The sequence below is a fragment of the Bombina bombina genome, chromosome 7, assembly GCF_027579735.1.
Source record: "Bombina bombina isolate aBomBom1 chromosome 7, aBomBom1.pri, whole genome shotgun sequence".
In the NCBI taxonomy this organism is placed as follows: domain Eukaryota; kingdom Metazoa; phylum Chordata; class Amphibia; order Anura; family Bombinatoridae; genus Bombina; species Bombina bombina.
In genome coordinates, this window is record NC_069505.1 from 260,593,852 (window position 1) to 260,607,564 (window position 13,713).

The following is a 13,713-nucleotide window of genomic DNA, read 5'->3' on the forward strand; positions in this document are numbered from 1 at the left end:
TTTGTATATTTGCATTCACTGTTGTTAATTAACTATGTTTGTATTCTCTTTTTCGTTGCTCACCTGATATAATGTGACACCTACTGGTTAAATGGGATAACAATTGTTATTGTAGTAAATTCCTATGTCTTTGATATAAATAAATATTTAAAAAAAAAAAAAAAAAATCATACCCAATTGGTACCCAAAAAGCTATTCTTTTTCCCTTCTTGAGCTCAGAAAGTTTAATGGATTTGGTCTTATTAGGAGACTTTCCTGCTGATTGGATAGTGCTCAGATAGAGCTATAGGTGGCGGTAACAGCAGATAGGACTGAGGAAGGGAGCTCCATGGCATTTAGTTTATCTTATTTATCCATTCCCTTTTTTTTTTTTTTTTCTTTGTTTTGTCTTGTCTTGTTTCTTTTTTGGTTTGTTTTTTTGGTAGGCTGGTTAAGAGTGATTTCAAATAATGATAAAAAATCCCAACATTGTGGTATTAATAAGGCATTTATTTTGTAGAAGAGTATTTAATGCAAATGATAAGAGTGTTGTATAGATCCGAATACAAACATGCTCATTATAAAATGATATAGTACTGGGTAATGTGCATTGATGTATGCTGTGGTATCTCACAATTTTACCAATTGTATTTCGTGTTACTGCACCCTGCGGGGTGTTTTTGTTGTTACGTTCTTTTTTCCTACAATACCACTTGTTGGTTATAAATAAATAAATAAATAAATAAATAAACACTAAATATATAATTGCTTGAATAATGTATTCAAAGCAAAGATTAGCCTGAGAATAATTTGTACATGTATTTTTAAAAATGATGTTAGTTGTTTAAATATTGAAAAAATAAGGGTAAAATGAATGTCCATAAACCAGTGGGTGCCGCCATATTTTAACTTAGGTTACCTTTTTTGCTGAGGCCAATCAGGAATAGTTATGAATGGCTTACTAAATTGTGCCACCAATGACTGTGTGGAATACAGCTGTGTCTGCACTTCCATGTTTAAAATGAATTGGAAAGCTCACAATATTCAGAATTGAATTACAGGAAAGGAGAACAAAATAAATAATTAAAGAATATTGCAAAGTTGTTTTACTGCAAGTAATTAAACAATGTATATTAATATCTTCAGGTGTTTAATGTCCCTTTAAATGTGGGATACATACCTGTATGACTTGTCCCTATTCATTTGTAGGTGATAGTTTTGTTTCAACAGCTTAAAGAGAAAACTATACCTTAAAATACAGATTAAATTGCTGTTCTAAATATGTGATATATTTGATCACTTGCAAAGTTTGTAAAAAGCAATACACAGGCTGCACTAGTCGCAACCTGAAAGATAGGGTCAGAGAACATCTTTTGTCTATAGAAAAAGATGCCCCTAAGACCCCTGTAGCAAAACATTTTGTCAGACATGAGGAAGGCAAAAAAGCTTTACAATTTCACAGCCAGATTACGAGTTTGGCGTTATGAGTGAAAAAGCATCGTTATGGCCCATAATGATGCTTTTTCCCTAACGCCGCTATTAAGTCCTGTCGGTATACAGTGGGGAAAAAAAGTATTTAGTCAGCCACCAATTGTGCAAGTTCTCCCACTTAAGAAGATGAGAGAGGCCTGTAATTTTCATCATAGGTATACCTCAACTATGAGAGACAAAGGGCTCCATGTACTAAGCCGTCAATTCATCCGTCATTTTAGACGCGGATAAACTCGCCGTTACTCGCCGCGGGTGAAATGGTGTCCGCTGTCACTATGTACTAATAATCCCCCAATAAATAGACAAGTCTAGCCCGCCGCGAGCAGTGGCGGATTATTGATAAATTTGACGTCTCGCTCGCCGCGACTAAGCTGATGTACTTTTAACTTTCAGTTGAATTGTCTGGCCAATTATTAACACGTGACATGCAAGGTGTCACGAACATCATAGTAGTCGCGGGAATAGAATTTTGCTCCTATAAAAGTTCAACTTATCTAAACAACTTTATTATTGTTCTAAATTTTTTGAAGAGTGATAACAGAGCGTTATTTTTGTAATATTTATTTACAATTTGGATATGGCTTCATCTGGATCTGATAATATATAAATATTAATATAAAAATAATTATAAAGATTGACAACTATACAATACAAATTTAAAATATAGATTACTCTTTAATTACAGTCGACAAATTTGGCGCAATTTATGTACATGGAAATGAGAGACAAATTAGACGCCAGTTATGCTGTACAATGCTGATATTACTGCCTTTTATATATGTCTAGACTGGCGTCTAGATTGACTTTCCTATTGTTTTGTACCTTGCCCGCCACCTAAAAGGTGGCGAGGCAAAAATAACGAGGTGGGAGCGGAAATTGTAGCGAGCGGACAAATAGATTTTTTAGTACATTCGTTTTTGGCGAGTTGGTGGTCAAATGTGTCTAATTACAGTGAAAAATGGAGAGGTAGCGAGGTTTGGCGGATAAGTACGCTCGCAATTTTAAAGATGCGAGTTTGAACATAGTTGACGACTTTGTACATATCAGTTTGCGAGTTTTGACGCGAGATTTGTTGCGGGTAGCTCGCTGACTGCTTAGTACATGGAGCCCAAAATGTGGAAACAAATCCAGACAATCACATTGTCTGATTTGGAAAGAATTTATTTGCAAATTATGGTGGAAAATAAGTATTTGGTCACCTACAAACAAGCAAGATTTCTGGCTCTCACAGACCTGTATCTTCTTCTTTAAGAGGCTCCTCTGTCCTCCACTCATTACCTGTATTAAATGGCACCTGTTTGAACTTGTTATCAGTATAAAATACACCTGTCCACAACCTCAAACAGTCACACTCCAAACTCCACTATGGTGAAGACCAAAGAGCTGTCGAAGGACACCAGAAACAAAATGGTAGACCTGCACCAGGCTGGGAAGACTAAATCTGCAATAGGCAAGCTGCTTGGTGTGAAGAAATCAACTGTGGGAGCAATAATTAGAAAATGGAAGACATTCAAGACCACTGATAATCTCCCTCGATCTGGGGCTCTACGCAAGATCTCACCTGTGGGGTCAAAATGATCACAAGAACGGTGAGCAAACATCCCAGAACCACACGGGGGACCTAGTGAATGACCTGCAGAGAGCTGGGACCAACGTAACAAAGGCTACCATCAGTAACACACTATGCCGCCAGGGACTCAGATCCTGCAGATCACGTCTGGTGTCCCCCTGCTCAAGCCGTCTGAAGTATGCTAGAGAGCATTTGGATGATCCAGAAGCGGATTGGGAGAATGTCATATGGTCAGATGAAACCAAAGTAGAACAGTTTGGTAGAAACACAACTTGTCGTGTTTTGAGGAGAGAGAACACCATACCTACTGTGAAGCAAGGGGGTGGCAACATCATGCTTTGGGGCTGTTTCTCTGCAAAGGGAACAGGACGACTGATCCGTGTACATGAAAGAATGAATGGGGCCATGTATCGTGAGATTTTGAGTGCAAACCTCCTTCCATCAGCAAGGGCATTGAAGATGAAACGTGGCTGGGTCTTTCAGCATGACAATGATCCCAAACACACCACCCGGGCAACGAAAGAGTGGCTTCGTAAGAAGCATTTCAAGGTCCTGGAGTGGCCTAGCCAGTCTCCAGATCTCAACCCCATAGAAAACCTTTGGAGGGAGTTGAAAGTCTGTGTTGCCCAGCGACAGCCCCAAAACACCACTGCTCTATAGGAGATCTGCATGCAGGAATGGGCCAACATACCAGCAACAGTGTGTGACAACCTTGTGAAGACTTACAGAAAACGTTTGACCTCTGTCATTGCCAACAAAGGATATATAACAAAGTATTGAGATGAACTTTTGATATTGACCAAATACTTATTTTCCACCATAATTTGCAAATAAATTCTTTCCAAATCAGACAATGTGATTGTCTGGATTTGTTTCCACATTTTGTCTCTCATAGTTGAGGTATACCTATGATGACAATTACAGGCCTCTCTCATCTTCTTAAGTAGGAGAACTTGCACAATTGGTGGCTGACTAAATACTTTTTTTCCCCACTGTAGCTGTACCGCACACTTTTTTGGCCGTGACGCAACATCAGTACCGCACTTTTAAAAAAGTCCTTTTTCAATGGGACTTTCATAGCGCCGGTATTACGAGTTTTGCGGGAAGGCCAAAAAGTGAGCGGTACAGCCTAAAATGACAAGATCTGTACCGCCATCTAAAGTCAATAGTTATGGGTTTTACGCTACAAAGCTGTAGCATAAAACTCATAACTAAACTGCTACAAAGTACACTAACACCCATAAACTACCTATTAACCCCTAAACCGAGGCCCTACCACATCGCAAATAATAAAATACAATTATTAACCCCTAATCTGCCGCTCTGGACATCGCCACCACTTAAAAAATGTATTAACCTCTATTCCGCCGCTCCCCTACATTGTCGTCACTATAATAAAAATATTAACCCCTAAACCGCCACCCTCCCGCATCAAAACACTATTTAAATATAATAAACCTCTAATCTGCCATCCGCCCACTCCGCCGCTATAATAAACCTATTAATCCCTAAACCTAACCCTAACGTAACCCTAACCCTAACACCCCCTAACTTAAATATAATTAACATAAATCTAAATAAAACCTACTATCATTACCTAAATAATTCCTATTTAAAACTAAATACAAACTTACCTGTAAAATAAACCCTAAGCTAGCTACAATATAACTAATAGTTACATTGTAGTTAGCTTAGGTGTTATTTTTATTTCACAGGTAAGTTTGTATTTATTTTAATTAGGTAGACTAGTTAGTAAATAGTTATTAACTATTTACTAACTACCTAGTTAAAATAAATACAAACTTACCTGTAAAATAAAACCTAACCTGAGTTACTCTAATACCTAACATTACAATAAATTAAATTAACAAAATACAATTATCTAAATTACAAAAAAAATAAACATTAAATTACACAAAATAATTTTTTTTTTATCAAAAATAAAAATGAATTACTCCTAATCTAATAGCCCTATCAAAATAAAAAAGCCCCCCAAAATAAAAAAAAAACCCTAGCCTACACTAAACTGCCAATGGCCCTTAAAAGTGCCTTTTGCTGGGCATTGCCCCAAAGAAATCAGCTCTTTTACCTGTAAAAAAAAATACAAACAACCCCCCAACAGTAAAACCCACCACCCACACAACCAACCCCCCAAATAAAACCCTATCTAAATAAACCTAAGCTCCCCATTGCCCTGAAAAGGGCATTTGGATGGGCATTGCCCTTAAAAGGGCATTTAGCTGTTTTACATTGCCCAAAACCCTAAGCTAAAAATAAAACCCACCCAATAAACCCTTAAAAAAACCTAACATTAACCCCCGACGATCCACTTACAGTTTTTGAAGACCGGACATCCATCCTCATCCAGGTGGCAGAAGTCCTCATCGAAGCCGGCAGAAGTCTTCATCCAAGCGGCAGAAGTCTTCATCCAGACGGCATCTTCTATCTTCACCCATCCGGCGCGGAGCGGGTCCATCTAGGGTTTTTTTTTATTTTGGGGGGGCTTTTTTATTTTGATAGGGCTATAAGATTAGGAGTAATTCGTTTTTATTTTTGATAATTTCTTTTTTTATTTTGTGTAATTTAGTGGGGTTTTTTTGTAATTTCGATAATTGTATTTTGTTAATTTAATTTATTTAATTTATGCTAGGTGTTAATGTAACTCAGGTTAGGTTTTATTTTACAGGTAAGTTTGTATTTATTTTAACTAGGTAGTTATTAAATAGTTAATAACTATTTACTTACTAGTCTACCTAATTAAAATAAATACAAACTTACATGTGAAATAAAAATAACACCTAAGCTAACTACAATGTAACTATTAGTTATATTGTAGCTAGCTTAGGGTTTATTTTACAGGTAAGTAAGTATTTCTTTTTAAATAGGAATTATTTAGTTATTAATAGTAAGTTTTATTTAGAATTATTTTAATTATGTTAAAGTTAGGGGGTGTTAGGGGTAGGTTAGGGTTAGACTTAGGGTTACGTTATGGGTTAATATATTTATTTAGTGTTAGTGATGTGGGAGGCCAGAGGTTTAGGGGTTAATAACTTTAGTATAGTGGCGGCGGCAACATTGGGGGCGGCAGATTAGGGGTTAATAAGTGTAGGTAGGTGGCGGCGATATTGGGTCGGCAGATTAGGGGTTAATAAGTGTAATGTAGGTGTCAGCGATGTCGGGGGCTACAGATTAGGGGTGTTTAGACTCAGGGTTTATGTTAGGGTATTAGGTTTAAACATATATTTTTTTCCCCATAGACATCAATACAAGAAAGTCCAATATATCTTCAAATTGAACACTGACGGCTAGATTTGGAGTTTTGTCGGTAACGACCCGAAAAACTAACGCCTGCTTTTTTCTGGCCGCACCATAAAAATAACTCTGGTATTGAGAGTCCACATAAAGGCTGCGTTAGGCTCCAAAAAAGGAGCGTAGAGCATTTTTAACGCAGCTTCAACTCTCGATACCAGAGTTGCTTACGCAAGCGGCCAGCCTCAAAAACGTGCTCGTGCACGATTCTCCCATAGGAAACAATGGGGCTGTTTGAGCTGAAAAAAACCTAACACCTGCAAAAAAGCCGCGTTCAGCTCTTAACGCAGCCCCATTGTTTGCTATGCGGAAACACTTCCTACGTCTGCACCTAACACTCTAACATGTACCCCGAGTCTAAACACCCCTAACCTTACACTTATTAACCCCTAATCTGCCGCCCCCGCTATCGCTGACCCCTGTGTATTATTATTAACCCCTAATCTGCCGCTCCGTAAACCGCCGCTACTAACATTATCCCTATGTACCCCTAATCTGCTGCCCTAACATCGCTGACACCTATATTATATTTATTACCCCCTAATCTGCCCCCCACAACGTCACCTCCACCTGCCTACACTTATTAACCCCTAATCTGCCGACCGGACCTGAGCGCTACTATAATAAAGTTATTAACCCCTAATCCGCCTCACTAACCCTATAATAAATAGTATTAACCCCTAATCTGCCCTCCCTAACATCGCCGACACCTAACTTCAATTATTAACCCCTAATCTGCCGACTGGAGCTCACCGCTATTCTAATAAATTTATTAACCCCTAAAGCTAAGTCTAACCCTAACACTAACACCCCCCTAAGTTAAATATAATTTAAATCTAACGAAATTAATTAACTCTTATTAAATAAATTATTCCTATTTAAAGATAAATACTTACCTGTAAAATAAATCCTAATATAGCTACAATATAAATTATAATTATATTATAGCTATTTTAGGATTTATATTTATTTTACAGGTAACTTTGTATTTATTTTAACCAGGTACAATAGCTATTAAATAGTTAAGAACTATTTAATAGCTAAAATAGTTAAAATAATTACAAAATTACCTGTAAAATAAATCCTAACCTAAGTTACAATTAAACCTAACACTACACTATCAATAAATTGATTAAATAAACTACCTACAATTACCTACAATTAACCTAACACTACACTATCAATAAATTAATTAAATACAATCCCTACAAATAAATACAATTAAATAAACTAGCTAAAGTACAAAAAATAAAAAAGAACTAAGTTACAAAAAATAAAAAAATATTTACAAACATAATAAAAATATTACAACAATTTTAAACTAATTACACCTACTCTAAGCCCCCTAATAAAATAACAAAGCCCCCCAAAATAAAAAAATGCCCTACCCTATTCTATATTACTAAAGTTCAAAGCTCTTTTACCTTACCAGCCCTGAACAGGGCCCTTTGCGGGGCATGCCCCAAAGAATTCAGCTCTTTTGCCTGTAAAAAAAAACATACAATACCCCCCCCAACATTACAACCCACCACCCACATACCCCTAATCTAACCCAAACCCCCCTTAAATAAACCTAACACTAAGCCCCTGAAGATCTTCCTACCTTATCTTCACCCTGCCAGGTTCACCGATCCGTCCTGAAGAGCTCCTCCGATGTCCTGATCCAAGCCCAAGCGGGGGGCTGAAGAGGTCCATGATCCGGATGAAGTCTTCATCCAAGCGGGAGCTGAAGAGGTCCATGATCCGGATGAAGTCTTCTATCAACGGCATCTTCAATCTTCTTTCTTCCGGATCCATCTTGCAGACCTCCGACGCGGAACATGCTCTTCTCCCGACGCCTACTAGCCGAATGACGGTTCCTTTAAGGGACGTCATCCAAGATGGCGTCCCTCGAATTCCGATTGGCTGATAGGATTCTATCAGCCAATCGGAATTAAAGGGACATTAAACACTAAATACATGCTAGATAGAATGATGCATTCAAAGAAAAGATTAGTCCATGAGTAACATGTAGATGTATTTTTTTAAAGTTTCATTAGTTGTTTAAAATGTGACAAAATAAGTGTAAAGTTTTAGTGTCTATAAAACACTGGGAGCTGCCATGTTGTAACTTGTGTTACCTTCTCTGCTGTGGCCAATTAGGGACAGTTATACATAGGTCACTAGAGTGTGCAGCCAATGGTTGTGCTGGATTTAACAGTGTTCTGCACTTCCATTTCTAACAGGAACTGAAAAGCTCACAATTTCAGAATGGAATTACAGGCAAAGAGGACAAAATAAATAATGAAAGTATATTGCAGAGTTGTTTTATTATATACAATTTATCATTTTATATTACCATCTCAAAGTGTTTAATGTCCCTTTAAGGTAGTAATAGTCTGATTGGCTGATGGAATCAGCCAATCAGAATCAAGTTCAATCTGATTGGCTGATCCAATCAGCCAATCAGATTGAGCTCGCATTCTATTGGCTGTTCCGATCAGCCAATAGAATTCAAGCTCAATCTGATTGGCTGATTGGATCAGCCAATCGGATTGAACTTGATTCTGATTGGCTGATTCCATCAGCCAATCAGAATATTCCTACCTTAATTCCGATTGGCTGATAGAATCCTATCAGCCAATCGGAATTCGAGGGACGCCATCTTGGATGACGTCCCTTAAAGGAATGTCATTCGGCTAGTAGGCGTCGGGAGAAGAGGATGTTCCGCGTCGGAGGTCTGCAAGATGGATCCGGAAGAAAGAAGATTGAAGATGCCGTTGATAGAAGACTTCATCCGGATCATGGACCTCTTCAGCTCCCGCTTGGATGAAGACTTCATCCGGATCATGGACCTCTTCAGCTCCCGCTTGGATGAAGACTTCAGCCGGATCATGGACCTCTTCAGCCCCCCGCTTGGGCTTGGATCAGGACATCGGAGGAGCTCTTCAGGACGGATCGGTGAACCTGGTAGGGTGAAGATAAGGTAGGAAGATCTTCAGGGGCTTAGTGTTAGGTTTATTTAAGGGGGGTTTGGGTTAGATTAGGGGTATGTGGGTGGTGGGTTGTAATGTTGGGGGGGGGGGGGGTATTGTATGGTTTTTTTTTACAGGCAAAAGAGCTGAATTCTTTGGGGCATGCCCCGCAAAGGGCCCTGTTCAGGGCTGGTAAGGTAAAAGAGCTTTGAACTTTAGTAATATAGAATAGGGTAGGGCATTTTTTTATTTTGGGGGGCTTTGTTATTTTATTAGGGGGCTTAGAGTAGGTGTAATTAGTTTAAAATTGTTGTAATATTTTTATTATGTTTGTAAATATTTTTTTATTTTTTGTAACTTAGTTCTTTTTTATTTTTTGTACTTTAGCTAGTTTATTTAATTGTATTTATTTGTAGGAATTGTATTTAATTAATTTATTGATAGTGTAGTGTTAGGTTAATTGTAGGTAATTGTAGGTAGTTTATTTAATTTATTGATAGTGTAGTGTTAGGTTTAATTGTAACTTAGGTTAGGATTTATTTTACAGGTAATTTTGTAATTATTTTAACTAGGTAGCTATTAAATAGTTCTTAACTATTTAATAGCTATTGTACCTGGTTAAAATAAATACAAAGTTACCTGTAAAATAAATATAAATCCTAAAATAGCTATAATATAATTATAATTTATATTGTAGCTATATTAGGATTTATTTTACAGGTAAGTATTTATCTTTAAATAGGAATAATTTATTTAATAAGAGTTAATTAATTTCGTTAGATGTAAATTATATTTAAGTTAGGGGGGTGTTAGTGTTAGGGTTAGACTTAGCTTTAGGGGTTAATACATTTATTAGAATAGCGGTGAGCTCCGGTCGGCAGATTAGGGGTTAATAAGTGTAGGCAGGTGGAGGCGACGTTGTGGGGGGCAGATTAGGGGTTAATAAATATAATATAGGGGTCGGCGGTGTTAGGGGCAGCAGATTAGGGGTACATAAGGATAACGTAGGTGGCGGCGCTTTGCGGTCGGCAGATTAGGGGTTAATAAGTGTAGGTAGGTGGAGGCGACGTTGTGGGGGGCAGATTAGGGGTTAATAAATATAATATAGGGGTCGGCGGTGTTAGGAGCAGCAGATTAGGGGTACATAAGTATAACGTAGGTGGCGGTCGGCAGATTAGGGGTTAAAAAAATGAATTGAGTTGCGGCGATGTGGGGGGGCCTCGGTTTAGGGGTACATAGGTAGTTTATGGGTGTTAGTGTACTTTAGAGCACAGTAGTTAAGAGCTTTATAAACCGGCGTTAGCCCAGAAAGCTCTTAACTACTGACTTTTTTCCTGCGGCTGGAGTTTTGTCGTTAGATGTCTAACGCTCACTTCAGACATGACTCTAAATACCGGAGTTAGAAAGATCCCATTGAAAAGATAGGATACGCAATTTACGTAAGGGGATCTGCGGTATGGAAAAGTCGCGGCTGAAAAGTGAGCGTTAGACCCTATTTTGAGTGACTCCAAATACCGGCGGTAGCCTAAAACCAGCGTAGCCTAAAACCAACCTCTAACGCTGGTTTTCACGGCTAACGCCAAACTCCAAATCTAGGCCTAAGAAACCCTGTGGTATCAATTTGAGATGGGATATTGATCTATACCGAGGTTAATAAAATAATTAGAATATATATCTATACCTTTGATGAAAAAAGAATGCATTTTTCATTCTGGGTTTTTTAACCTTTTTGCTATTTTTTGCTTCTCGTCCAGTTCACTGCCAGATCACTATTTTTCAGCAATAAATTATCTTCTTCCATATGAATCTATATTTATATGTACCTAGAGGGTATATACTATGGGTATTAAATTATATGCAGTCTAATACAGTTGATTACCAAATATACTATTTGCAAAGTGTAGATGAATAACAGAGTATTTACTTTGTGACACTATACTTTTTGCTATTACAGTAAGCAAGGAATGTAGTTTTGGCAATAACATATCGATTCGTGAAGTCTTTCTGTGGTTCATATCGTTACATGCTATTGTACATATTCAAAGAAATACTGTTACACTGTAATATATGTGTTTATTACCTTAGGACTTTTGTATATAATTTATGTGTAAATGGTTTCTGTTTCTTTAATCATTTTGTAAATGGTGAACTACACTATGTAACCTGGAGTAGGTGTGTTATCTTTCGTAATAGCTGATTGGCTAACGCACTTGAATGGGTGTATACCGATTAATATAAATGCTGACCAATTGACCTCCTCCAGGCTATCTTTGAAAACGCGCCAGAACTGCATGAAACGCGTCAGATGACGTAGGCACCTGTCCTGTTTGTATCTACACTCCTCCTCAGCATGTCCGGTGTATTGTAAGTTTTAAACGAGTCTGTCAATAAATGTGAAGTTTTATCAGCACCATTATCCAAGCTAAGATTGTTGCCTTTTTCAGTACTACGCTTCTATGCCTCTGTTCTCTGGATATTAGCTCTTGTACTTTTATGTGCGGTTGTGCACCAGGGATTCTTTCAGGTGCTGCACACGCTTAAGCCGGTGAAGCAACAGCTGCTATCTGGAGTCAGCAGAATGCAAAATGAGTGACAACTTTCACCTCCATGCATGTATATGAATATATACATATATAGTTATGTGTTTATATGATATATCTCTATATCATTATGGCTAGAACTGTAGATTAATATTTTTCGGTGCTGCACACATATTCTGGAGCCACACTTCCCCCTTCCTTATCATTATTCTGCAGCTAACGTCATCACATACACAGCTCTGCTCAGGCTCATATAGTTGTGGCATACTTGAGTATAGAACATTTCACTATGGCATATGTAGCCCTATATCTGGCACATCTCAATCTGATATTTTTCACAGTAATATGCACTGTGGCACTTTCCCTGTGACATGTTGTATCATAGTTTCTTAACTTCAGTCTTCAGATGTCACTACTAAGTCAGATTGTAAGGATTTCCTTACCTGAGTACAGGTGAGTCAGTCCCAATGAGTCAGCGACCGACCAGCCCAGGCAGGGACATACAATCAGGCCTATTAGTGGTGCTTCAGGGTAAATGTGACTCATACTGATTTCTGTGATACATTTATTGTTTACCTTCGCTGCATTAGGACAAAAATAATGAAAGGACAAGTGCTGGAGTACCCCTTGCCAATACTCCTGGTACCCCAGAGGTACATGTACTATAGGCTGAGAAACACTGCTTTTCACAGACCAAGGGGGTAAATGTTATTTCTCATCATCTGATCTCTAGTTACTTTTCAGAGCGCTAATTGCTACTGCAAGCTCGCAATATCAATAACCAGCCACTTGTAATGGCTGGTTATTTATCGTGCGCTCATAAATGGGCGAAGGCGCACAATAAATTAGCTCTCCACTTGTAATCTAGCCCTTAATGTGTAAATTATCCAAAATGATGTCACTTCTACATTACCAAGCCACCGATACACATCAAGTGGCACATACAGAACACAAACCTTTGGACTGTTACAAAGCTGTTTTGATTAATGGGACATCATTTCTGAATTAGAATATGCAGATGACTAACTTTACTACAGGTCAGCTGTTCATTATATGCGGTCAGTTTATTATGTCATATTATATAAATAGAAAAATAAGTTTATACCGTTGCAGCCGACCAAGTAAACATCCACTTCTATTTCAGCAAAGTTCTTGCAAATCTGAAATAACACAAAGCAAACAATGCAGGAGATAAGAACAGTGGCGTATTTATTTTTTGTGCTGCCCTAGGCACACACAATTCTGCTGGTCCCCCCCCCTCACCCCCCCCCCCCCCCTAGGTTTTAGGCTTTTTTTCAACCATAATATTTTTTGGTCAGGGTATAATTGACTTTTGTTTAGAAAATGTTCACCCCAGGACTTGCATGTTGTGTGTGTGTGTATGGCTCAATTATTTATATAAGGGAAAGACTAGGTATAATATCCACATCATGTGTGAATTAAATGCTGTAACACCTGAAAACTGATATCAGAACCACTTGAAAGCAAACAATACATAGAATGTACAAAATAAATCAAACATTCCAAAATGCATAAACTAATAAGAAAGTCTATGCACAAAAACCAAGTGACCGGTCACTGACAATATTAGCACCAATTCCACCAAATAATGAGAGTGCACAGAGAGCTGCAGAATACATCTGGCATAAAGGACACAGATAAAGTCAACTACACTCCATCTGAAACCTGGACCCCACAGAACACACCATGGAGGTGAAGCCAGGACAGATAATAATGGGGATCTAAGCTTTCAATCTCTGGTCTAATGCGCAGGATAGACTAAGCATAAATTTGGGACAGAGATACAGCAATAGAATAAACGAGAGATGAAGCCGAGTACACTACACCTCTACTATCCCTAGGACTCCCT

General features: G+C 38.1%; 1 protein-coding gene across 1 annotated transcript in view; it reads right to left on the reverse strand.

The window, feature by feature from the left end:
* SLC26A6 (solute carrier family 26 member 6) overlaps window positions 1–13,713 on the reverse strand; it is a 156,995-nt gene that overhangs the window by 53,466 nt on the left and 89,816 nt on the right. The window contains exon 18 of the mRNA XM_053688958.1: window positions 12,949–13,003. Coding sequence (XP_053544933.1) covers window positions 12,949–13,003 — 55 coding nt within the window. The remainder of the gene's footprint in view (window positions 1–12,948; window positions 13,004–13,713) is intronic.